At 44.1% G+C, this 27970-nt stretch overlaps 1 protein-coding gene across 2 annotated transcripts; it reads right to left on the reverse strand.

The window, feature by feature from the left end:
• Window positions 1-410: 410 nt before the first annotated feature.
• ALDH8A1 (aldehyde dehydrogenase 8 family member A1) lies at window positions 411-27704 on the reverse strand. Of its 2 annotated transcripts, XM_004011353.6 has the most exons (7): window positions 27520-27704; window positions 21395-21542; window positions 18419-18574; window positions 16663-16812; window positions 11383-11639; window positions 9269-9430; window positions 411-1710 (listed from the first exon to the last, which is right to left on the reverse strand). In XM_004011353.6, exons 1-7 carry the CDS (start codon window positions 27655-27657, stop codon window positions 1258-1260), a joined length of 1464 nt encoding a protein of 487 aa, XP_004011402.2. In that variant the 5' UTR covers window positions 27658-27704; the 3' UTR covers window positions 411-1257. The 2 variants fall into 2 exon arrangements, with proteins under 2 accessions (XP_004011402.2, XP_042109429.1); XM_042253495.2 differs by lacking the exon at window positions 9269-9430.
• Between the last annotated feature and the right edge of the window lie 266 nt (window positions 27705-27970).

Here is a 27970-nt window from a genome sequence, read left to right on the forward strand (position 1 = left end):
TCCATGGGATTCCCCAGGCAAGAATACTGGAGTGGGTTGACATTTGCTTCTTCGGGGGTCTCCTGACCCAGGGATCAAACCCAAGTTTCCTGCATTACAGGCAGATTCTTTACCATCTGAGCCACCAGGGAAGCCCTAAGGACTCCATTTTTCTGAAATACCCAAGGTAAGCATGAAATGGCCAGAAATCATAGGGTATGGCATCTGAGAGCCCTGGGTTCAAGTCCTTCCTTTCCCCACATCATTTGTGGGAACTCGAATGTGCTACTTAATGTCTGTAAATCTCAGATTTCTCCTCTGAACATTGGGAGATTCAGGGAAAAAGAGAGAAGAATACCACTAATACTTGGTAAAAAGTCTATGCTCCTAAGAGGATGAAGATAAGAATAAAGGACAATTCATGAAGAAAGTGACTGCTTGCTAAAATTTATTTAACATTTATTGTTTCCTTTAAGATTAGTAAAGTTTTTAAACTTTTTAATTTTATACTAGGGTATAGTTAACAATTTTGTGATAGCTATAGGTAGACAGCAAAGAGACTCAGCCATACAGTATTCAAAAATTTTAAGTTTCCTGAATACATACACTTTTAATTGGAATTGATTAGACTCCATAGTAGGAAAATATCAAACTCTCCTTGTTCTGAGTTTCTTCCAAAAGTAATCATTATTTCATTTTTCTTTGTCCTCATAAAGACATATTTAGTAGGACCTACCATATATGGTTACTCTAACAAATCCCACATAAATTACATCATCAACATTCAAAGCACCCTTGCATAATGAGGTACAGTCAATTCTAATGAGCCATGCTAGTGGCTGATGGATGGAGAGACTATTTCTGCAATCTCCCCAAAGCTAGAGATTATGGTGATGTGTTTCTCTTTGGCTTTGTAGATTTTTTTTTTTTTTACCATATACTTGCAAATGAAAAAAGGAAACTAATTATCTGTGAATTTTTAAGAATTGAATCAAAATGATGAAAAAATACAATAAAAACACAACCTAGGAGGAGCCCAGTGTTTGTGTGGCTTCCTTTGTATGCCTTCCTACTCAGAGATCTTCTCTTCTTTGACTCCCCACTGAAAAGATCAAGCATCTTTTCACCAGTCGGTAAAAATACTGAGTACAGAGGATAAGCTATAGAGAGAATCTTCTGCTGAGTCACGACTTGGCTGAAATTTATGAGGGATTTCTTTTCAGTACACTGGACGACTGATTCTCTGCAGCCAGGCATCAGCTTCTGCACTGGCCGAGGTCAGTGTTTAACAGTGATGGTTTTGACTTCAGTGAAGAATTCATAAGAGTCTTTGGCTCCTTCTCTGCCCACCCCAGAACTCTTCATCCCCCCGAAAGGTAGGTTCAGCTCTCTAATGAGCCAGCAGTTGGTCCAGACCAAGCCTGACTGTAACTTCTTGGCCACCCGGTGGACACGCCCCACGTTGCCTGACCACACGGTAGCAGCTAGTCCATATTTAACATTGTTGGCTCTTTGAATCACTTCCTCTTCACTATCAAAGGGGACGACACACGTCACTGGACCAAATATCTCTTCCTTCATGCAGCAGGACTCATCCTTAACATCTGTTATCACCGTGGGAAGCATGAAGTACCCTCCCTGATTCCTGGGGGGAAGGTTCAACTTATCCACTCCCTCACCACACAGAATTTGGGCTCCTTCCATGCGAGCTTTCTTGATGTAACTTCTGACCTGGGCAGATAAAAAACATAGTAACAACTTATCATTTGTTTTCACATAGCACAGAGAGAATTCAATAGTTTTCAAGCACCTAGGAAAGACATACCCCACTCCAGTACTCTTGCCTAGAAAATCCCATGGATGGAGGAGCCTGGTGGGCTGTCGTCCATGGGGTCGCTAAGAGTCGGACACAACTGAGTGACTTTGTTTTCACTTCCATGCATTGGAGAAGGAAAAGGCAACCCACTCCAGTGTTCTTGCCTGGAGAATCCCAGGGACGGGGGAGCCTGGTGGGCTACCGTCTCTGGAGTCGCACAGAGTCGGCCACGACTGAAGCGACTTAGCACCAACAGCAGCAGGAAAGACATATTGGAGTGGGAAATGGCAACCCACTCCAGTGTTCTTGTTGGAGAATCCCATGGATGAAGGAGCCTGGCAGGCTATAGTCCATGGGGTGGAAAAGAGTCAGACATAACTGAGCATGCATGCATAGGAAAGACATATAAGGTTATCCCCCCATAAAATCTAAGGTTGATTATATTTCCACTCAGCTGGTAAGCCTGAGGGCAGACATGCTCTAACCATCATCTGGCCAGTCAGCCCCCACAGGTAAGAAAAGGAGAGTTGTTTATTTAATGTCTAAGAACCAGGCATGTGGATAACTGCTTTTAACACATTCTCACATAATTCTCTCAAAACTCTATTAGCTAGCTACATATTACTGTCCTCTATTTGCTGATGACATAAGTGAATCTCTGAAAGCGTACATAGTTCATATGGCTGATAAACAATATAGAATCCTCTTTCTCCTACTCTCTTGCCCCTTTCGAAGCAGCACACTCACATTAATTAAAAGATGCCAAGAGGCAGCATTTTGTGTGAACAGGGTGTGTGCAGGTGAGTCTCCAGAGGCCCGGCTGGATGCAGAGCCAGGATTTTCAGCAGCAATTCACACAGTGCAAGGAGCACTCTGCCTTCAGATGATCACGTCTAAGCAAAATTACACAGTTCTCTCTTCGAAGCTTTTAGGATAATAAAATGTGAAGGGAAGTGTCGGTTTTCAAATTGCGAATTCATCGAATTTAGCATATAAGGTGACTCACACGAAACTGAATTTCTTTTCTAGAGAAAATCTCCCCAGATAACACAATGATATCTACACTCCTAGCTCAGAAAAACAACCTTGTGACTGATAAAGGTGATACAAAATGGAATGAAATATTGCTCTAAGACCTTTCCTTGAGAGGAGAGAGCAGAGAATTGTCAGCACTTGGTAATTTTGGACATAAAAGCAAAGCCTGGAGGTTGGAAGAGCGGGCTTAGGAGTCCAGTAGTGCTCCGATCTCAGGTCCTTACCAGCTGAGGGATTCAAATGCTCTAGGCCTCAGTTTCCTCATCAGAAAAATGGGATTGACTGCGCCACCTCTTTCCCAGGTTCTTGCAAAGACTAAATACGATAATGTATGTAAAGTCCTTAGCATGACACCTGCCACATAGCAAAACTTCTGAAGGTCAGATGCTGCTGTTTGTGTTGATGGTGATGGTGATGATGACGACCGTATAATGCATAATCTGACATCCGCAAGCTGTGAGACTTCAAGGATGGCCCCTACTCTGTATGCCAGTTTTCCTAACTGACAAAGGAGGACAGGAAGCTGGGTTTGGGGGAGAATGATGTATATGTATGATTGAGTCCCTTCACTGTTCACCTGAAATGGTCACAACATTGCTAATTGGCTATACCTCAATACAAAATGTTTTTGGTTTAAAAATAAATAAATAAAAGAGTGGACCTTAGTTAGACCCAAAGCTTGGCCTTACTGGGGGATAAACCCATGAACTTCCTCTGTGCTTCCTCCAGCCTCACTGTCAACATCCAGCATTCTCTTTCTCTAGTTACTTGCATCTTTGGGAGGCTGGCCTAGAGCCAGATTCTCCAGACAGTCAAGTAGGTGAGGATTCCAGAGAGTAAAAAGAAAAACAAAAGCGAAAAGCAACCCTGTGAAAGAGACAAGGGAGACATTTCTGCATCCCCTGAGGATAAAATCACCTGCCATTTCCCGAGCCTCCCCTGCCGTCACTGGGAACCTGAGAAGCCACGCCTGCACCTAGGAGCCCTTTGCCTACAGAACATCCGTCACGTGCTCCAGTTGGGTTCTTAGGTCACCACATCTCCATCTGTTGTGACAATCCCACAGAAGTAGGATGGACACAAAGATCCCGTGGCTAAGTCGGTTTGCAGAAGTCAGAGACCCACTGCAGAAGAGGGCTGAAACGCCAAGATGACGGCCGGCCTCTCCTTGACTCGCCGCCCCCACAGCTTCCTGGTGAAAGGCGAGGAAACACGACCACCAGTGGAGCATGTCTGCTGCCTCCTTGATCCCAGACTAAGGTTTGGCAGAATGAACTGAGAAGAATCACAGCCTGAAAAAGACACATACGCTTCCCGAGCTGCTTCCACTGGCTCCCTCTCAAAGGGCAGAGACACACAGGGTCCCCTCACAAGACCTGAGCTGTTAAAGCCCCCGTCCAGGGGTTCATGTGGTGAGAGACCCCGATGGTAAAGCTGCGACTCCTGGCATCCAAGTGCACATGTTCCGGGCGGAGCAGTGAGGATGGCAGGTGTCCAGGGACCCTCTGAACCTCAGCAGGATGGTTCTGAGACTTTGAGTGTGTGTGGGGGTGACTACAAGCAGAGCTGAGAGATCTCCCCATGGACCCACAAAACAAGGGGAACCCCACGGCTACCCGTCCTTTTGTGTGCATTAGAATAATGGAAATAACATCTGTATTGTTCTTCCCTAAAATATGAAAATAAATGGCTGATGATAAATACTATTTTTAAGTTTTTAACTGTGAAAAAAAATTTTAACACTGCAACATCTTCCAGTAGAACCTTAGAAATTTTTGAGGGGTGTGTGTGTTTGTGCGTACATGTGTGCAGTCACTCAGTCATGTCCAATTCTTTGCAACCCCATGTTAGTTAGTTAGTTCAGTCACTCAGTTGTGTCTGACTCTTTGTGACCCCATGAATCGCAGCACACCAGGCCTCCCTGTCCATCACCAACTCCCGGAGTTCACTCAGACTCACGTCCATTGAGTCAGTGATGCCATCCAGCCATCTCATCTTCTGTCGTCCCCTTCTCCTCCTGCCTCCAATCCCTCCCAGCATCAGAGTCTTTTCCAATGAGTCAACTCTTCGCTTGAGGTGGCCAAAGTATTGGAGTTTCAGCTTTAGCATCATTCCTTCCAAAGAAATCCCAGGGCTGATCTCCTTCAGAATGGACTGGTTGGATCTCCTTACAGTCCAAGGGACTCTCAAGAGTCTTCTCCAACACCACAGTTCAAAAGCATCAATTCTTCGGCGCTCAGCCTTCTTCACAGTCCAACTCTCACATCCATACATGACCACTGGAAAAACCATAGCCTTGACTAGACGGACCTTTGTTAGCTAAGTAATGTCTCTGCTTTTGAATATGCTATCTAGGTTGGTCATAACTTTCCAAGGAGTGTCTTTTAATTTCATGGCTGCAGTCACCATCTGCAGTGATTTTGGAGCCCCCCAAAATAAAATCTGACACTGTTTCCACTGTTTCCCCATCTATTTCCTATGAAGTGATGGGACCGGATGCCATGATCTTCATTTTCTGAATGTTGAGCTTTAAGCCAACTTTTTCACTCTCCTCTTTCACTTTCATCAAGAGGCTTTTTAGTTCCTTTTTTACTTTCTGCCATAAGGGTGGTGTCATCTGTATATCTGAGGTTATTGATATTTCTTCCAGTAATCTTGATTCCAGCTTGTGTTTCTTGTACTAAATAAGCAGGGTGACAACATACAGCCTTGATACACTCCTTTTCCTATTTGGAACCAGTCTGTTGTTCCATGTCCAGTTCTAACTGTTGCTTCCTGATCATGAGGTACCCTCTTTTCAAGATGGATGTCTTAAAAGGGCAGTGTGTTTGAGCTTAACACAAACAGATTTTAAGTGGCCTCCTCTTGACTGTCTTGTCATCATGAGGCATCATCTAAAGGGCACCACAGGGTCAGACTCTGATGCTGGGAAAGACTGAGGGCAGGAGGAGAAGGGGGAACCAGGATGAGATGGTTGGATGGCATCACTGACTCAATGAACATGAGTTTAAGCACGCTCCAGGAGATGGTGGAGGACAGGGAAGCCTGGTGTGCTGCAGTCCATGAGGTCACAAAGAGTCAGACACACAACTGAGTGACTGAACAGCGCAACAACAGGGTCAGAAGCTGGCTTTGTTTACTCTTCTCCTCCGAATGGAACCAGGGCTCAGTAGACAAAGGTCCTGCTGCCCACGTGGGGTAGAGTAGCTCAGACAGCCTGAGGCTGCTTGTTGTTGGAAAGCAGAGTTGCCTGGAGGAGAGCCTGTGGTGGAGTTCAGGAGGGTGTGGTGGGGAGCGGGGCTAAAGAGAGGGCGGGCCCCTTTGAGCCAGCAGGAATACGCTGAGCATCACAAATACTGCATTAACGCTCACAGGACCTACAATACGGGGAAACCCAGCAAGTCTGTATTTGGTCCGAGTTCACGATATGGGACAAAAGGGAGAAATAATCAGAATATGACCAAGAAAAGTCGTAACTACCAATAGGAGCCTGTGAATGGTGTTGGTTTCTTTCACACACAAAAGAGAGTTTGTGTGTGTGTGCATGCACACACATAGAGGGGCTACACGTCATTCAGCTGCTACAGGAAAGTCAAATACTTTGATTTGCTTCACTGACACACCTCCCCTCATTGGAGAACTTAATGATTATGACAGTGCCTAGGATAGAAAAACAGTTTCTCTGCTGAGTTGATGAAGAGAGCTTTGAGTCTCCAGTGAGTTGGTGAACTGCACAGGGGACCTTAGATGGTGCCATGGCCTGAGCTTCCCTGGTGGCTCAGACACGAAAGAATCCACCTGCAATATGGAAGACCTGGGTTCGATCTCCAGGTTGGGAAGATCCCCTGGAGGAGGGCATGGCAACCCACTCCAGTATTTCTGCCTGGAGAATCCCATGGACAGAGGAGCCTGGTGGCTACAGTCCATGGAGGTGCAAAGAGTCAGACACAACTGAGCACCTAAGCACAGACACCACATCAGTTCAGTTCAACTCAGTCGCTCAGTCATGTCCAACCCTTTGCAACCCCATGGACTACAGTACACCAGGCCTCCCTGTCCATCACCAACTCCCAGAGCTTACTCAAACTCATGTCCATTGAGTCAGTGATGCCATCCAGCCATCTCATCTTCTGTCTTCCCCTTCTCCGCCTGCCTCAATCATTCCCAGAATCAGGGTCTTTTCAAATGAGTCAGTTCTTCGCAACAGGTGGCCAAAGTACTGGAATTTCAGCTTCAACATCAGTCCTTCCAATGAATATTCAGGACTGATTTCCTTTAGGATGAACTAGTTGGATCTCCTTGCAGTCCAAGGGACTCTCAAGAGTCTTCTCCAACACCACAGTTCAAAAGCATCAATTCTTCAGTGCTCAGCTTTCTTTATAGTTCAACTCTCACATCCTACATGACTACTGAAAAAACCATAGCTTTGACTAGACGGACCTTTGTTGCCAAAGTAACGTTTCTGCTTTTTAATAGGCTGTTGAGGTGGTCATAACTTCTTTTCCAAGGAGCAAGCATCTTTTAATTTCACATGGCCTGAGCTTAATGAAAGATGCTCCTGGAAAGTAACTTTTCTCCACAGGAAGCATTCGGAAAGAGGCAAAAGTTATTTTTCACCACTTATTTGCATGCGTGGGTTTACAGCATGGATCACTGAGTTCAGAACAGTCAGATGAGAGAGAACCAGGGAGCCTCTTACATCGGGTGACACCTCGCTTCACAAGATGGGAACAGTCACAGTTGTGGGTCCCCCAGGCGCACTCTGGGAACAGCTACCTATGTGCCTGCAATTGTGCAGGTGAATTTGACTGGAAGAAGACACAGCTATGCTGGCTGGCCTCACTTTAAATCAATGACCATATGCTTTGTTAGTGTGACCACAAGTGATCACAGCTCCGAGGGGAGCCCTTGAAGCTGCCCCGCTGACAATACTGTCACTTCAAGTCCATTTCTGTCTCTCCTGATCTCCTTGAAGACTATCTCAGAACTTATCCTCCTTGAAACCTTCAATACCATCTCCCCTCCTCACCTTGCTTCCTATTTTATTGAGAAAACAAAAGAAATAAGAAGAGACCGGGAAGACTGACACTGCATGTTCCTACCTGTGGGAATCTGTGCTTCACAGTATAGTGAAAGTCAAAATTCAAATTCAAGTGTGGCAAGTCTGCTGAATCTACATAAAGGCTCTGGCCCTCACTGGTTAACCCATGGGGGCATACTACCATTACCCTTGCTTGGTCTTAGTTACCATAGCTCAACATGAGATCTTTTAACTCCAAAATTCTATGACTTACTGTGGGAGTTTATCAGGAAATGAAAATGATCTTAAAGACCCAAATTCCACAAAGCACCCAGAGAACACCTTCTTCAGTGGCTTCTCCCACAAAGACCCCACAAGTCACCCCACCAGTTAAAGTCTACATTGTTCAGACTGGATTCGCACTTCCAGAACCCCTGTTTGCTATTACCCAGAGGCAGAACCTTACTGCCTGAGAACTGACTGGGAGCATTTACCTGTGGAAATCCCTGCCACCCTCAACCCACAACATTCGCATCAGCTGACCTTTATGCTTTGAAATTTGCTTTCCTCACTCTACTGACTGCTCTATGGAAGTCAGACTCCATGCTGACTTCCCAGGTTTATTTATGTCATGTAGGTGCTGCTTTAACTTGACTACATTTGTGTATCTATCTTTAACATTTTCAGACTTGGTACCTGGAGACAATTCCCCACAGATCGTAATTTAAAAAAAAAAAAAGAAGAAGAATAGCATAGTAATTTAACAGTATTTCAAAGATGGTGCTATGCCTTGGCACTGAGTTTCTCTCCCCATAAGTATTCTTTCTGGACTCACAGATTTAAGAGGACGAATTTACGGTTGCCAAGGGGAAGGTCCAGGGAAAGGGATAGTTAGGGAGTTTGGGATGGGCACGTATACTCTGCTGTATTTAAAATGGATAATCAACAAGGACCTGCTGTATAGATGGCCATCTCTTTGTGGCTACCCCAGGGAGCGTAGCCTGCCAGGCTTCTCTGTCCATGGGATTTTCCAGGCAAGAGTACTGTAATGGGTTGCCATTTTCTCCTCTAGGGGATCTCCTGACCTAGGGATCAAACCTGGGTCTCCCACAGGCAGATTCCTTACCATCTGAACCACCAGGGAAATCCTGCATAGTGCATGGAACATGGCTATATTTAAAATGCAGAACTAACAAGGCCCTTCTGTATAATACAGGTAACTCTGCTCAATGTCATATGGCACCTGGATGGGAATGAGTTTGGGGGAGAATGATACATGTATATGTATGGCTGAGCCACTTTGCGGTTCACCTGAAACTGTCACAACATTGTCAATTAACTACACCCCAATACAAAATTTAAAAAAAAAATCTTTTTAAAGAATTCTTTCTGAAACTTACACAGAAGGTTTTACTTACTTTCTCCAGATGAGCTTTACTGATCAGGGCACCCATGTCAGCCGATGGGTCAGAAGGAATACCAACTTTCCACATTCTGGTCGCCTCTACAAACCTCTTTAAAAATTCACTATAGATGCTCTTCTGGACAAAGATCCTGCTGGTACAGAGGCAGATTTCACCCTGCCAAGAATGACTCATGAAGACAAGGACAAGTCAGGGGGCTCCACTGCATGGACAGATCACCCTGCACTCACGAGTGCCTGTCACATATCCGGCATGGGTCTAGACAATCGGGAACAGCAGTAAACAAGACAAAGTCCCACTATCTGGAATACATTGCCTTGTGGGGAAGACAGGCAACAACGCAATAAAGCTCAATAAATAACACAACTTCAGGCCATGACCAAAACAATACAAGAAAACTAAGCTGAGGATAAGAGTAGAAACTAGTGGGGAGGGAGAACTTTTACTCCCTTTTACCGAAGGGAGTCCTGGATGACACTAGGGACAGGGAATGTTTGAACTGACCCTTGATTGATGTGAAGGAGCCAGATGGATAGAGGTACAGAATTCTCAGCAGTAAGTGAGAAATGAGCTTGGAGTGTGTAAGGGAAGTGAGGAAGGTGAATGGGACTGAGGTGGGGGGTGGAGGCAGGGATAGGGGTCAGAGCAACATAGGGTATAAAGGCAGGAGGTGAGGAGCGAGGCAACATCATACAGAATCTTATAGGCTCACAGGCTCACAAGGAGCTTGCATTTTATCCTCAGTGTCATGAAAGGATCATGGACAGCTTTAAGCAGCAAGAAGATGTGGATGGGATTTACATATTTAAATGATTATTCTGGCAGCTGTGTGGAGAATAGAATTGGAGAGAATGAGAGTGGGTTAGGAGAGCTTTTCAGACATCCCGGTAAGTGGACCAGGTGGAATCAATGGAGATGCGAGAAGTGATAGGAGTCCACTGAGATCAGCAGATTCTTAAAGGGGCAAGGGGACTCCAAAAGGGTAAAGAAACTGGCCAAGATGCTCCAAAGAAGATTCCAGATATACTTTAAAGATAGAACCAATAGGACCTATTGGTGGATGAGTGAGGTGGAAGGAAAAGAGGAGGTTAGAACAAGGATGAGTCCCAGATAGTTGGCCCAAGCACACAGTGGATGGTATTCTCTTCTTCAGAAAGGTAAAATCGAGGCAGGGAGAGCAGAGGCGGTGCAGGGAAAGGAGGGGAGGAAATCAGAAGTTCTGCTTTGTTCAAGTGAAGTTTCATATGATACTGGACCTCCAAACATAGACACTGGGTGTTCCAGTGAGAGTCACTAACAGGTTTCTGAGTGAAAAGCCATCCTTACTATTATTTGAGCATAACATGTAATAGTTTACAAACCACATTCTGGACTTGTCAGCATTGTGTATGTATGTTTGCACCTGTACACAGAAACAAATATTTTCATCACATTGATATTGGATCTTCACAATTCTTCCAATGATCAGGAAATACAAAGTGGCTTGAGGCTCCTCCATGATTTTAAGGTAAGAAACCTGCTTGAGATTGGTTCAAGTATTTATTTGAATGTGTGAATGCATTTGAGGTGCTTTTGGGTGGGGGCAGAGAATAAGGTTTCCAAGAAACAGGACTCTTGGACAGCAAGAAAAGCCTGGGAAAAGTATAAATAGAGGAAGGGAAAAGCCAGAAAGCAATCATTTGGCCCATGGCTGGTCCCCCATAAGAGTTCTGAGGGCAAGAGGAGAAGAGGGTGACAGAGGATGAGAGGGTTGGCTGGCATCACCTACTCAATGGACTTGAGTTTGAGCAAACTCCAGGAGATAGTGAAGGACAGGGAGGTCCATGGGGTCACAAAGTGTGGGACCTGACTGAGCAACTGAACAACAGGAGAAGAAGAGCTTGCTAAACAGGAGCTGTGATGCCGCAATGCCACCAAGTGACATTAAGACTGAAGAGATGGTCAAAAGAGTAACACAATGTAACCATTCTCCTTTCACTGAAATAGCCCTGCACAGACCTACTCAACCTGGTTTTCACTGTGATGCAACAGATGCAGTTTGACAAGGCTGCTGAGTTAAAAACAAGCAAAAAAACAAAGGGGGAGAAAAAAAGAAAAAGAGGACATACCTGGTTGGCAAAGCTGGATCTGACAGTTGTCGGAATGCACTCGGCCAGGTTAGCATCTTCAAAGATGATGGCAGGATTCTTGCCCCCCAGCTCCAGTGAGAGCTTCTTGCAGTGGGGGGCACTCAGCTGTGTGATGCGCTCGGCGGTAGGCTGGCTCCCAGTGAAGGAGATGAGGGGCACCTCTGGATGGGACACCAGGGCCTCGCCTACCCTGGGCCCTGTTCCAAACACAATATTTACCACACCTGGGGGAACAGCTGGATGGGAAGCAGTACCGGTTACAGCTATTCTTCTCAGCGTGTCAAGGGCTTCAGGTTACATAGAGATTCTCCTTCAAAGTGTTTTGTTTGTTTGGTTTTGGGGGTGGTGTTTTTGGGTTTTTTTGGCAAAATGATTGCTGTCAATGTTGTGTTAGTTTCTGTAGCTTGAATGGGGGTGAGAAGGGACGTTAATGGTTGTCTCTGAAGTGAAGTGAAGTCGCTCAGTCGTGCCCGACTCCTTGCGACCCCATGGACTGTAGCCTATCAGGCTCCTCCATCCATGGGATTTTCCAGGCAAGAGTGCTGGAGTGGATTGCCATTTCCTTCTCCAAATGGTTGTCTCTAGTCAATAGCAACACAGAGACAACAGTATCATCTCTGCCTATATTATGCCCCAGCTGGAATTTCTCTGGGTGCTTTGCCCTAGAAAATGCAGGGTTAAACGTCCTATGTAATTCATTCCAGAGTACTGACTAAGCCTCAGGGGCTGAGGATGCAGAGATACCCTCAGGCAGGCTAGGCCCTGTGAGAGAGGAGAGCAAAGGTTAAGTTCAGGGAGCATCCACACTGCAGGAGCCAGAGAAGAGAGCGGCTACCTCCCTAGGAGAGAGAGGGAGGGTCCTGCGGGGAAGGTGACGTTTGAGTTGAAGGTCCTGTTCCCCATGATCTGGATGCCATCACCCTCTAAGACTGAGTGTCCAAGAACACCCCCAAGTAGGTGCTCCAGGCTTTTCTATTACAAGAACGTACTGCCCTATATCTGCATGTATTCATTACGTGCTTTATGGATTTACCCGTTCACTACACATCCACCACTAGAAGGGGCACCAGCCAAGGGCAGACACGGGCCTGTGTTTTGCCCTCGGTTGTATCCCTTGTGCAGTGGCCTACTTTGCCAGATAGAATGAATACTCAATTTAAAAAAAAAAAAATCTTTTTTGGGCCATGCTATCAGTATATGGGATCTTAGTTCCCCAAACAGGGATCGAACTTGGCACCCACTACATTTGAAATGCAGGGTCTTAACCACCAGACTGCCAGGGAAATCCCTAGAAAAATATTTTTAATGCATCACATTTAAAATAGATCAATGAGAAAAGAAGATATAATGCTACATATATATGTTATAATATTTTTATGTAATAATAAAAATAAAAATGTAAAGAGATAATACCAGTAAATGCTCCCATTTATTGGGTGCTCACTGTGAATCAACTGTAACTATAGTGGGTTACACTATAGTTAACCCACTATAGTCTAAAGTGGGTTACACCCTTTAGATCTCCCAATAGCTCTGGGAGGTACTTCATATTAATATCCTCACATCACTCATGAGAATATTGAGGCAAAGTGAGGTTAAATAAGAGCTTCCCAGGTGGTGCTAGTGGTAAAGAACCCACCTGCCCCTGCCAATGCAGGAGACGTAAGAGACTCAGGTTTAATCCCAGGGTTAAATAACAACCAATAGAAGGCAAAACTAGGTTTTGGTTAGTAAGTAATTATTAAGTCAATGAATGCATGAATGTGTACAGAAGTGTTCAGAAGAAAAAAATCTATGTGCGATCGACTGTGTCCAGGAAACTCTTAGGGTTTGCCTGGAGGTAGCTGAATATATTCCCTGTGTTTGCAGGTTTGAACAACAGGAGATGCAGAAATGCTCTTTTGTAAGGTAACTACTCTCTCGCTCCTATCAGTTCCCTTGCTCCGACTTAGACATACTCTCTTGGATTAAAATCATCTCTTCAAGAATATGCTCTTAAGGTATACATGATGAGTTCTCACTGATGATCCATGATCATCAAGAACCCCTTCCCACAGAGCACAGCCTTCACCATATCACCGTGAGGCCCTATCCAGGTGAGCCCCTAAGGAGACAGGGGACTGGCAGAGTCTCCCTCTAATGGTCCCACCTCCGCATTCAGCCTGCATACTTGTTTGAAATCCAGCTCAAGTGCATCCTGGGTCATAGACACCATATGAGAGCAGCTGGGCCATGGGTTGGGCCAAAGAGGAGGTTTGAGGGAGAGGTCCTGCCAGCTGGTGATAGGGGAAAACAAGGACAAAGTTTCCCGTCATTCACGTTCTCATGAGTCCTGCATCTCCATCACTATCGAGCTTGTAAATATTTGCCCCGTATTCAAATAGAGAGTTAAGAGCCAGAGAATGTGGACTGTTGGACTTTATGACTCCTGAAGGCAAAAAAAATGGCTCAAATCACTTCTAATGCTTATTTTAGCATTTTTTTAAAAGGGTGAGAGAAAACATAGAAATACCATATATTTATCATCACAGGAAAATGAGCTCATTTCAGCGGGCAGAGTGCCTTCTACACAACGGAATTTACATTTTGATTACATTTCCTTGAACTCCAATGTTAATAAATTGAGTTATGTATCTAGTGGCTTGTATTTCTCAAAACCATTTTGCCATTTGATCCAGACATTAATGAAACTTTTCTAGAGACATTCACCCTTTACCCTTAAGAGATTCTGGTTATAAGAGAGGGAAGACAGTTTAATTGGCAAATAATACTTCACTAAAATTCAGAGTAGGTGGCTAAGAGACAGCAAAGCGAAGGGAGGCCTGCCAGTGCCAGGATATGGCTGGATGCTGACAAGGAAAATTTTAAGCTTAAATAGAGCAGAACAAAAATTAATAGGAAGGGCCAGAAATCTACCACCAGTGGCCACTTCAAGAACGAGGGCAAACATTTGGTGCACCCAAGATAAAAACAAATATTCTAAGACTTGCAAAGAGGTATTCATGGTGTACTTCAAAACATCTTAAATGATTTTTTATTTCAAAGGAAGTTCATCTTCCAAGTCTGTGTGAACGCTCAGGACTAGAAGAGCTAGATCTTGCAATATCCAGACTGCACTGGCAGGTGGTTTTAGCTTTCTTACACAGTTGGAAGTTTCTCTTAGAGGGCTCTAAGCAGTAAGTAGATGAGATTGACACCCCTATCCCAGTGGAGAGACTGAGGGCTCATGTCAGGTGCGATTGGATCATCACACTCTCAGTGTTTGTTGGAGGAGGAGAGTTTGGAAAAACCAGCCCAGAGGGGGAGGGAGGGAAGGACCATCTTGGTATAACAGGTTTATTCACCCAGAGGAATAAGAGTGCAATGCTGTGCAAATAAATGGAAACATTAAACTCTCATGCAGACTGGGTTCTGAGTTATTTGAAAGGGGAGGGTGGTTAGACAAGAGCAATCCTCATAGACCAAGACGTAGCTGATTTTAGGACAGGGAGGTGTCCAGGATGCGGCTCTTTGGTCCCTCCCCACCTCCTCATGCAATCTCCCAACACAGGATGAAGCAGAGCAGAGGCCCCCCTTCTGTCTCACACCAAAGAACCAGCAAGCAAGAGACAGGGAAGAAAGCCCTTGGATTCAGTTTTGCAAAGAAAGGGATAGAACATGGTCACTTTGTAAGGAAAGGATGACACATTCTGGGATGCAAAGGCGGTGAGGATGTCCACTTCATCCTTACCAGTTAGGTAAGGATGTTTCCAGAGGTCCAGAGCAGCCATTGATGTCAACCCAGAGACCTAGGCTGGGTAACCTCTTTCCTCCATAGGATACGAGGGAGCTAAACCAGGGTCACAAGGCCCCATGCGTTTCCCTAAACAAGCACCACTTAACTTGTCATCTATACGCTGGAGTAAGGAACTGGCTTAGCTATCCTGGAAGCCAACATGTATGTTTTGCTTTCAGAGAAAAGGTGTTTAGGAGAGAGAGACAGGCTTTCAGCAACCGCCCCCTCTATGGTCGTGAGTGAGCGGGGAAGCACCTTCTCTGGGGGCTGGAAGGAAGCGAGCACAGCAGAGACTGATACGGCCCGAAAGACAGCCTGTTCCCCCATCCCGCCTGCAGGTCATTCCAACCCAGAGACATGAGCTCAGGGCCTCACAGTGAGGGGCTTCCTCGTGGGTTACAACTAGAGCCTCCTGCCTGTGACCTTCCAACCCTGGCACGGTGTCGGCTCAACACTCTGGAATGAAGCCAGGAACACACGTGGCCATTAAACCATCAGCAAGAGAAAGACAAGGAGCCACAGGCATCATCATCCGCACGGTAGTGGGTTCCAGGGCAGGGAGTACTAAGGGGTGTCTATTCAGTTCTCTGGAAAATGGGCGGTTTGTCTCAGGCCTTCTGTTCCTATGCAAATCAGGGTGGTATCCAGCAATATTTTCTTTTCATCAAGATCCACCAGTGGTGCCAATGCAGGATTTAAATTGATGATTGGAGACTCTGTCTGGGGCAGGCTGGTGTCGAATTTGGTCGGGCTTTTATAGCCAGCTGCTGTGCCGCTGTCCTTGGTTCTGGGTACTGTCTGTGGAGCCCCACAGGGAGGACTGTCCCACAGCAGTGTGTTCTGGGCAAGGATAAAGGAAGCAGTGGGAGCGAAGCCCGTGGATCCGCTCAGAAGAGTGTATTTCTCAGAAGAGGTTAAGGAAGACAAATAACCAAAGATGTCCCTGGGATCTGCCAAGCAGATTTCTATTCAAAATAACTTTTCAGATGTCAGTGGCCCCAGACATAGAGAACAAATGTATGGACACAAGAGGGGAAAGGAGGTTGGGATTGACATAAATACACTCAGTCACATCTGACTCTTTGTGACCCCATGGACTGAAGCCTGCCAGGCTCCTTGGTCCATGGGGATTCTCCAGGTACAAAAACTGGAAAGTGCTGCCATTTCCTTCTCCAATATATACACTGCTATGTATATAACAGATAACTAATGAGAACCTCAGCACAAGGAGCTCTACTCAATGCTCTGTGGTGACCTAAATGGGAAGCAACTCTAAAAAAGAGGAGATCTATGTATATGTACATCTGATTCGCTTTTCTGTACAGTAGAAACTAACATAACATTGCAAAGCAACTATACTCCAATAAAAATTTTTTTTTCATTATTTTAAAAATGTCAGTGACCCTACAGTGGCTGAAGCCTACAAAACATACATCTCCAAAGCCAATCACGTGCCTCTCCTCTGACACCGTAACACTGATTACCTGCTTTCTCCAGGAGTCTGCACATCATCCACGCGGTCACGGAAGTCAGCTCGCTGGGCTTAGCTATCACTGTGTTGCCAGCAGCGATCGCTGGAGCGATCTTCCAGGTCAGCAGATAGAGGGGCAGATTCCAGGGACTGATCAGAGCAGCTAACAAAGGAGAACAGAAGCATCGCCAGCAATGACATACCCTTCAAAGCAGATGGGCCAGACATGCTTTACTAATGAAAACTCCTTCGTGCTACACCAAATGTCAGCTTGCTCTTCCAAAATCCCAATCGCTTGTGGAATTTCAATGCTTCAAAAAATTCCACAAAAGAATCTCCAATCTTTTGTAGAATTTCTGTAGAATTTCAGAGAAATTAGTCTAAAATATATTACAAGCAGCCATACCTTTAAAACTATAATCAATACAGCTTACTCTTTTCTTGATGACTTTCAATTATAGTTATAAACAAGAACAATATAAGTACCAGGGCTAAAATGCTGTCACCTCTCCCTAAACAGTCTCAGAATGTGATCAGTATTGAGGTTTGTAGACTGATCTTTGTACTGTCTCAACAATCTTTTTTTATCTTTAAATGGTCTAGGCACTATTTCTTCTAAATTTTTCCACCTGTTTTTCTAATTAGTTGTAGATTGAGAAGATCTTAAATTGTTCACAATTATTTGTAATAAATAAGAGCAAATAGGTTCTGAGACGTGAAATCCATTTTTAGCTAACCCAGGGAATTTTTAAATAAATAACTTATCTCTAGGTTCTCATCTGTATCCTAACCAGATAGGTTTGCTGGCTAAGTAACATCTGTAACATTTAGAATGTGTCTTCATGTAAGAAGCCTTCCAGACTTCTGACCACAAAACACATAAAAAATAAAACCCACGTTATGAATAAGTAAATGGAGTCACTTTATTTTATACCCTACCCTCAAACCTGAGCTATGAAAGTAAATATGCTTTATATATTATTAAATTTCCCACTGAAAAATCTGCTCTTCAGGGAGTAAGAGAATATTTTTGCAGCATAATGTGTTAGTATACTTCTTAGAAGGAGACTAAAGTTTTGTTATACTGCCTTGAAAATGTTATTTACGAAGAGTTCAGATAATCAAAGTGGCAAAATGTCCCATTTTCTTTTCTTTATCTTCTTTTATCCTATCATAAAATGGAACTAGTAAAATATGGAGTTGATGGGTTTTTCTCAGAGGAAACAGTGACATCTAGTGGACACCTTGAGTCATTGCATATATTTCTGAAATGCAGGAACCACAGAGGTTAAGTATCAATAGATAATACAGTCAAGGCTTATTCATCAGAGTACCAGGCACTGTTCTAAGTGCTCTACATCTATTAATTTATATAATTCACATTCAACATATATAGACAAAATTAAACTATTCTCCTAATTTCCAGATAACAATACTGAAGCACACAAAAGTGACACCCTACTGTGATCTTAACTGCACTACTTTCCTGAAAGGTTTTTCTTTTTAATTACAAGGAACAAAATGTCCTGGTTTATGAATTTATTCTCAGTGTCATTTCTTTCCCTGTGATTCCTCAAGAACAATGTAGGGATAAGTAGGGAATTTGACACAAACAAAATAAACTAGATTTAGATTTTTAAGGTCAATTAAATTTCAGATAAAGCAGAAGTTTCTTTTTTTTAAAGTCTGTTCCTTTCGATCACTTCTACAGGGCTGACCAAGCACCTCTCTGTGCCACTGTGGCCCAGCTGTCATTGCACAGCACCTACCGATGCCCGCAGGGGCCCGCACTGTGTAGTGCAGACAGCCCAAGTGGTCCATCTGTGTGCATTCAGATGTGTGGTGCAGGATGGAGGAGGCGAAGAACCGGAAGTTCTGCACAGCCCGGGGAATGTCCATGGTTCTCGCCAGGGTTACGGTTTTCCCTGTAAGAAGTCAGCAGAAGGCACTGTCAGTGTACCTCACCTCGAACTTGGAGGAGACGCTACCACACACATATCCCAGCTCCCTCTGAAGCAGCTTCTGTTCCTTCCAGCCTCGGATGGGCATTGCTTGATTTCAGAGAGTGTTGATCATGGTTTAATAAGACTACGAAGTAATTAGATGTGAGATTATAAGATGAAGTAGAAGTGGTTAGAAGTGAGTCAAATAATCTTTGCTTATTAGACTGAAGGATTCATAGCTATCATCATTCCAGGTGCTACCATTTCACCCGACCCAGCTCTTTCAATTCAGAATCACCAAGCTTTGGACATGTGACAGAGGGGCTGGAATAATGGGTGTTAAGATAGCTGTGTTTGCACATCACCAAAAAACATGTGATGATATTAATTAACTCCTCAGCACACAATGGAGCCACTAAGATGAGCATGCGGCAGAACGCTGATGGGAACCAGCAGAGGATGCTGTGTGGCCCTTGCTCACCATCACGGGCCCCCCGCACTTCCTAGACACACACTTACCTGAATTGTCCCTTAGTTATTAGTGATGCTGGAGACTCTGCCACGTCAGGAAGCATCTTCTACTTAAGGGTTTGGGGTCAAGATGCTTACTAACTTTAGGCCACTTTACAGCACACATATACGTAAATACGTACGTACGTACGTACATACATACATACAGGGCTGCTCAGATGGCACTAGTGGTAAAGAACCTGCTTGCCAATGCAGGAGACTTTAAGAGGCGCACGTTCGATCCCTGGGTTGGGAAGATCCAGGAGATCCAGGAGGGCACGGCAACCTACTCCAGTATTCATGCCTGGAGAATCCCATGGACGGAGGAGTCTGGTGGGCTATGGTCTATAGGGTTGCAGAGTCAAACACAACTGAAGCAACTTAGCAGCAGCAGCATACATATGCATATTTATACATACACGTATATCCTAACATATCTTTACAGAGATTTGCAGATGTTTACTCCATTACCATGACTTCTGGGAAGCAGTTTTAAACATTGGGAAATTGTGTTGGGAGTGGAACAGTGACTGACATATTGGAAATCTTCCTACATTACTTGACTTTGTGCCCTGCAAATTATCTTTGCTTTTAGGAAACAAACTTGGGTTACCAAAGGGAAAAGGTGGGGAAAGAGATAAATTAGGAGGTTGGATAACATATACACACTACTATATATAGAATAGATCACCAACAAAGACCTACTGTAGAGCACAGGGACTATACTCAATATCTTGTAATAACCTATAAAGGGAAAAAAATCTGAAAAAGAACATATATATACACACACAGAGACTCTTGAGAGTCCCTTGGACTGCAAGGAGATCAAACCAGTCAATCCAAGAGGAAATCAGTCCTGAATATTCATTGGAAGGATGGATGCTGAGGCTGAAGCTCCAGTACTTTTGCCACCTGATGCAAAGAGTCGACTCTTTAGAAAAGACCCTGATGCTGGGAAAGATTAAATACAGGAGGAGAACGGGATCACAGAGGAGGAGATGGTTGGATGGCATCACCAACTCAATGGACATGAGTTTTGACCAAGCTCTGGGAGATGGTGAAGGACAGGGAAGTCTGGCGTGCTGCAGTTCATGGGGTCGCAAGGAGTCAGACGTGACGGAGCAGCTGAACAAACTAATACACACACACACACACATACACACACACATATAGGCTTCCCTGGTGGCTCAGAGGGTAGAGTCTGCCTGCAATGGGTTCCATCCCTGGTTTGGGGAGATCCCCTGGTTCAGGAGGAGGGCATGGAAACCTACTCCAGTATTCTTGCCTGAAGAATTTCACGAACAGAGGAGCCTGGCAGGCTACAGTCCATGGGGTTGCAAAGAGTCGGACATGACTGAGCAACCAACACACACACACACACACACACAAGACAATCTGAAGAGCAGTCACACACTTATATGAATGTGTATATAGACATATATAACTGAATTACTGTGCTGTACACCTGAAACCAACACAAAATTTTAAATCAACTATACTTCAATTTTTGTTTGTTTGTTTGCTTTTAACTTTTTATTTTACACTGGAGTAAAGCTGACTGATGATGTTGTAATAGTTTCAGGCGCACAGCAGAGCAGTTCAGACCATACATACGCATGTATCCATTCTCCTCCAAACTCCCCTCTCATCCAGGCTGCAACATAACATTGAGCAGAGTTCCCTGTGCTATACAGTAGGTCCTTGTTGGTTATCCATTTTAAACGTAGCAGTGCAACTATACTTCCATTTAAAAAAAAAATAGTAAAATACAAATGAATAATGCAGTTTAAAAAAAAGAGAGACAAAAATTTTTTTTTTTTTTTTTGGTCTGAAACTCTCTACTTAGAACTGGTGGAGGGCTGCAATCTCAGCCCTCTCTCCCCAAATCCATACCCTTTGCCATAAGATCTCCGTAGTTCCTTCTACCAACAAACAGTGTGTTTATTTCCCTGCCTCTTGAACTTGGGTTCAGCCTTGACTTGCTCTGACCATCAGAATGAGGCAGAAGTGGGCCAGTTGCAAGCCTCAGCCTCCAGAGGCCTTGGCTGGTCGGGCTTTCCAAGCTTTACTGCTGCCATGAGAAGCACTGGGTGGGCGGACCTGATGGGCCCACAAGGGGCCACATGATGAAAGAGTCCTGAGTTCTATTCATATGATTGACAACTTGGAAGGAGGGTGTGAATGGCCAGCATCTGAGTAAGCACATTTCCATTCAGGACAGGGCACTAGACTTGGCCCCACTAGAGAGCCGGCAGGAGAAAGAGGGAAGAGGCTGGCACAGACCCCTCTCACCTTGGTCCTTGGACTCAGCCTGGGCCAGCTCCTCCAGGGACTGTTCCAGCAAGTCCGCCAGCCGCTGCAATACCTGTGAGCGCTCCTGGGGGCTCCGGGAGGACCAGCCTGGAAAAGCTGCTCTGGCAGCCTCCACCGCGGCGTCGACCTTGCAGGAGCAAACAGAAGAAGGTCACCTTACCCTGTTGCTCTTGAGGAGCAGAAGCTAAGAGCTTCTAGTAATCATGTACAGATGTGAGAGTTGGATCCTAAAGAAGGCTGAGGGCCAAAGAATTGATGCTTTCAAATTGTGGTGCTGGAGAAGACTCTTAAGAGGCCCCTGGACAGCAAGGAGATCAAACTAGTCAATCCTAAAGGAAATAAACCCTGACTATTCACTGGAAGGACTGATGTTGAAGCTCCAATACTTTGGCCACCTGATGTGAAGAGCTGATTCATTGGAAAAGATCCTGATACTAGGAAAGATTGAGGGCAGGAGGAGAAGGGGATGACAGAGAAGGAGATGGTTGGATGGCATTACCGACTTAATGGACATGAGTTTGAGCAAGCTCCAGGAGATAGTGAAGGACAGGGAAGCCTGGCATGCTGCAGTTCATGGGGTCACAAAGAGTCACACATGACTGAGCAACTGAACAACCACTCGAGGGTTGGATGAGTCCGGAATCCAGGTCTGTATATGTCTCACTTTTTTCCTGCCTACTTCCAAATACCCTTATGGCAGAAAGTGAAGAAGAACTAAAAAGCCTCTTGATGAAAGTGAAAGTGGAGAGTGAAAAAGTTGGCTTAAAGCTCAACATTCAGAAAACAAAGATCATGGCATCTGGTCCCATCACTTTATGGGAAATAGATGGGGAAACAGTGGAAACAGTGTCAGACATTATTTTGGGGGGCTCCAAAATCACTGTAGATGGTGACTGCAGCCATGAAATTAAAAGACGCTTACTCCTTGGAAGAAAAGTTATGACCAACCTAGATAGCATATTTAAAAGCAGAGACATTACTTTGCCAACAAAGGCCTATCTAGTCAAGGCTATGGTTTTTCCAGTGGTCATGTATGGATGTGAGAGTTGGACTGTAAAGAAGGCTGAGCACCGAAGAATTGATGCTTTTGAACTGTGGTGTTGGAGAAGACTCTTGAGAGTCCCTTGGACTGCAAGGAGATCCAACCAGTCCGTTCTGAAGGAGATCAGCCCTGGGATTTCTTTTGGAGGGAATGATGCTGAAGCTGAAACTCTAGTACTTTGGCCACCTCATGCGAAGAGTTGACTCATTGGAAAAGACTTTGATGCTGGGAGGGATTGGGGGCAGGAGGAGAAGGGGACGACCGAGGATGAGATGGCTGGATGGCATCACCGACTCGATAGACGCAAGTCTGAATGAACTCCAGGAGTCGGTGATGGACAGGGAGGCCTGGCGTGCTGTGATTCATGGGGTCGCAAAGAGTCGGACACAACTGAGTGACTGAACTGAACTGAACTGAACTTCCAAATATTTAACACTCCTCAGTGCTGAGTTGCCCATGAAGTGTTGTTTACTTAACCAGCAAAGCAGGGCACCACAAAAAATAACCCAAATTCTCCATTTCAATCAAGTTATCCAGAATGTGGTGATAATCGAAAGAAGCTATTTCAATAGCTGGTATACATTTTCAGTAATTTCAAAATACCGAAGTTTTTGAATATCATATGAGAGAGAAAACTTAAGGGTGTACTGAATCCCTAAACTCTTAAAGAAGTTTTGACATACTTGATAAAGTCTAAAAGTTTGAAATCCCATCCCAGACTGTCGTTCTGACTTGGAATAACTTGTCATATTAGTTATGCATTGACTATTTTTTATATATAAAGGAAGATGCTAAATGCTTTGCCCAAATTATTTCATTAAACCCCCTGTAAAGTTCTGTAACATGAGTATTGTTAAGCCCATTTTACAGATGAACAAACTGAAGCACAGAGAGCTCAAGTAACTTGCCAGATGTCACACAGCTAATAGGTGGCAGAATCAGGATGTAAATCCAGGTCTTTGTAGTTCCCAAGACCACAGCTGGCCTGCTATGGCATAACCACAGTCCCTGCCTCTGCCTAGCTCCACCCAGTGGAAGGGTCCTCTGTTGGAGAAGAATTTGAACAGATGGCTTGGAGACTGGGTTTTAGAGTTAAATCCAAAGCAAACAATGAATGGGAAGATGTGAGCAAGGCCAGTTCATGCAGGCAGAATGAATTATCAGGGCATCTTCTGCCCCTTCAGGGCTTTCCTGGTGGTTCAGCGAGCAAAAAGTCCACCTTCAATGCAGGAGACCACTTGGGATGCAAAAGATCTGGGTTCGATCCCTGGGTCTGGAAGGTCCCCTGGAGAAGGAAATGGCAACCCCCTCCAGTATTCCTGCCTGGAGAATCCCATGGACAGAGGCGCCTGGCGGGCTACAGTCCATGGGGTCACACGAGTTGGACACAACTGAGCAACTAAAGCACTGCGGCCTTTCTCCTCTCTTAAAACTGATTGAGGGATCATTATACAACTTGTGACTGTTGTTATCATTTACATTTTGCTTCCCTGGGTGTTTGTTCCAACCCTGTGTATGTTATAAACGCAAGTTTATTTCTGTAAAATTTTCAAAATTGATGCATCATGACATTCGGAGTGATGAAAATTTTTTTAGTGAATTTTGTAGAGATACTCTGTCTGACTGTGTCTCAGATGATGACAGTTCTTCAGGATATAGTTCTGATTCAGACAATGTAAATATTAGGCCAAGAAAAAGACAAATATCCTTGTGATCCAACATTCACTCACCTAACAAATCACCAGCCATAGGCATTGTGTGTGTGTGCTCAGCTGTGTCCGACTCTTTGCAACCCTGTGGACTGTATCCCAGGGCTCCTCTGTCCACGGGGTGTTCGGGCAAGAATACTGGAGTGGGTTGCCATGTCCTATTCCAAGGGATCTTCCTGACTCAGGGTTTGAATCTGCGTCTCTTGCCTTTTCTGCATTGCCAGGTGGATTCTTTACCACTGAGCCACCAGGGAAGCTGTTCTTGCATCACATGACGTGACAGTTCAGTGGCCCGCTCACTCCAAATCTGATCTACACGCCTTCCTGTTTTCTTTACATAAACAAGGTCACTTTCAGATAAGCTAAAGGTATAAGAAATGATTCTCATCCTAATTATAAATTTCTGGGAATTGGGTGGTTTCACCTCAGAAACCAAATCTCAAATCTCCACTAGGAGCTGTAGCCTCAGGGACACCCTACTGCCAGCCAACAAGAGGAGAGTCAGTGTCAAATCTAGTCTTCTTCCAGTTGTCCATGTAAAACTCTGATCTTTTTAAAAAGCATAAAATTCAAGTCCAGTCATATTTTCTAAGCTGTCTTTGGTCACATGTCTTATGTCTATTCAATATAGAGCACGTGTTAATCCACTATATACAATAATAACAGCAAAAGCTAATACTTGGAAAGCTTTTACCAATGCTAGACACAAAGGGCTCTACATATGTCAGTCTGTTTAATCTTCAGAACAACACTGAAGATGTTATTACTATACCCATTTTATAGATAAAGAGACTGAGGCACAGGGAGGTTCAGCTCTAAGTGCAGACCATACATAGTAAGTGGTGCTGCCAATCTTTGAAGCCAGGCAGTCGAACCCCAATCTGCGCTTATGACTGCAACACTACAGTGCAAAAGCTACGAAAGTGTGTGCCTGTGTGTGTGTACATGTGATCACTGATATAAGCACGTTCAGTTCAGTTCAGTTCAGTTCAGTCTCTCAGTCATGTCCGACTCTTTGCGACCCCATGAATCACAGCACGCCAGGCCTCCCTGTCCATCAACAACTCCCAGAGTTCACTCAGACTCATGCCCATCGAGTCAGTGATGCCATCCAGCCATCTCATCCTCGGTCGTCCCCTTCTCCTCCTGCCGCCAATCCCTCCCAGCATCAGAGTCTTTTCCAGTGAGTCTTCTCTTCGCATGAGGTGGCCAAAGTACTGGAGTTTCAGCTTTAGCATCATTCCCTCCAAAGAAATCCCAGGGCTGATCTCCTTCAGAATGAACTGGTTGGATCTCCTTGCAGTCCAAGGGACTCTCAAGAGTCTTCTCCAACACCACAGTTCAAAACATCAATTCTTCAGCGCTCAGCCTTCTTTACAGTCCAACTCTCACATCCATACATGACTACTGGAAAAACCATAACCTTGACTAGATGGACCTTAGTCGGCAAAGTAACGTCTCTGCTTTTGAATATACTATCTAGGTTGGTCATAACTTTTCTTCCAAGGAGTAAGCGTCTTTTAATTTCATGGCTGCAGTCACCATCTTCAGTGATTTTGGAGCCCCCCAAGATGAAGTCTGACACTGTTTCCACTGTTTCCCCATCTATTTCCCACGAAGTGATGGGACCAGATGCCATGATCTTCATTTTCTGAATGTTGAGCTTTAAGCCAACTTTTTCACTCTCCTCGTTTACTTTCATCAAGATGCTCTTTAGTTCTTCCCTTTCTGCCATAAGGGTGGTGTCATCTGCATATCTGAGGTTATTGATATTTCTCCCAGCAATCCAGCTGGTGTTTCTTCCAGTCCAGCGTTTCTCATGATGTACTCTGCATATAAGCTAAATAAGCAGGGTGACAATATACAGCCTTGACGTACTCTTTTTCCTATTTGGAACCAGTCTCTTGTTCCATGTCACGTTGTCATCCGTAAAACAAGGATGATGATAAAGTCTCACTTACAGGTGTTACAATGCTGATTTGGGACAATTTTTGTTCCATGGCTTAGTGACTGCACAGCACAAGGGCAAATGCTGGAAGAACAGGAGCCCCATTGGCAGCATCGCAGCACTTTTTGTGAGTGACTTTTAGGGGACACTGGGCTTGTAACTTGCATGACAACCATATTCTTCAACCAGAAAAACATAAGATTTGTGGGATCAGATGCAATGTCTGCAAGCTAGATTACTGGGAAATCCAAAATGTACATTCCTCTGCTGGCAGGTGTACTGATCCCTCTCTTTCTCATCTGAAAAGGCTGAGTCATTAGCTGCAGAAAAGATTTCACCTGAATTTGATGTACTTGTCATTTTTAACTTTATTTCAGAAAGGACTCAGACAGAGAGAACTGGAAAACACAAAGCTGGATTTTCCCCATGTAATCCCAGGTCATTTGAAACAGATAAAACTGTGGGTTACAGTTTAACCAACAAACTAGTCAATATTTGCAAACTTTAATCCAGAAGTCTAAAGGTTTTTTTTTTTTTAATGCAAAACAGATTTACAATATTATTAACAATAGAGAAAAAATATCTTAACCCTTTTTTAAAAAAACACCTTGCATATACTACTTATTTGTTAATATATATATAAAGACTATACTTATCTTTTAAATAGTCTAGTTCTTTGTGCTTTACAAAATAAATTAAAATATATTAGGCTTTAGATGAGTATACATTCATCAGCCACATTTATCACCTCAAATATATTTATTTTCTCAGTGCAATAAGATACTAATAAAATATATCTTAAATATCTTACAAAACTTGAATGATATTAATTTTACATTACTGAAAAAAAGTTTTAACATGTGTGTGTTTCCTTTGAGTAAGAAAAAGTAATGTTAAATTTAAATTGAAAAATATGTAGGAATTTGAATTTGCATTTCATCGTTGAAATGATCGGTATTTACTTTATTAGATAATTTGAAGACATGAAGAATTACTAGAGGATAAGTAATCCCTGGGTTTAAAAATTTTGTTTACTTTAGTGAAGTAACATGTTTTCTGGAAATCCGTGAATATAGTGGCAAATTCAGGCAAACTTGATCGAGAAAGGGAACACTTAGTAATATGATAATTCTTACAAATACTACTTTTTACCAGCAGCCACTGAGGAATGTCTGAGAGATGCGGCTCTCTGTGAGGTTATCTAGGTTATTAGTCACTTCTGCATATGATCACCTGAGATTTGTTCCATACATCATATATACTCAGCTACAAAGTAAAACTTCTTAGAACTAAAAACCTTCCTTCGGCTAACATTTAGCAATCCCCTTTGCTCCTAGAAAATTAAGTACCACAAGTCACTGCCAGGCTAAGTAGATTTCAGTCTCCTCCAGCTGAATGTACTCACCTCTTCTTTCCCACTGTTTGGCACACGGCAGTACACTTCCCCTGTGGAGGGATCATAGGAATCTAGGTATGAGCTACAAGGTAAAAATTTTCCACCTATAAAGTTTTCCAGCATCAGAAGACCCCCTCTTCCAGCCATAGTAAAGGATTCGCCTGCCCTTCCCCTTGGCTTTGCTGGGTGAGGTTGCCGCTCCCACTCCAGGACTCCTGACTTAGTCTCCTCCTCACTTCCAGCCCCCGTACCTCATCTGCCAATCACTGAAAGCGGGCGGTGACCTTGCAGTCAGAGGATTTCAGTCTCCAAGCTTTGAATGAAGAGTTCCCAAGTATGTCACAGCTGACCAGGACATTATGACAAATGGATAATAAAAATATATTAAAGTAGCATCAGCTATGGGTTCATGATCCTTCAAAATAGCCAAAAGGCATCTGTCTGTATCATGTTATTGGGT

Source organism: Ovis aries, chromosome 8 (assembly GCF_016772045.2).
Source record: "Ovis aries strain OAR_USU_Benz2616 breed Rambouillet chromosome 8, ARS-UI_Ramb_v3.0, whole genome shotgun sequence".
NCBI lineage: Eukaryota > Metazoa > Chordata > Mammalia > Artiodactyla > Bovidae > Ovis > Ovis aries.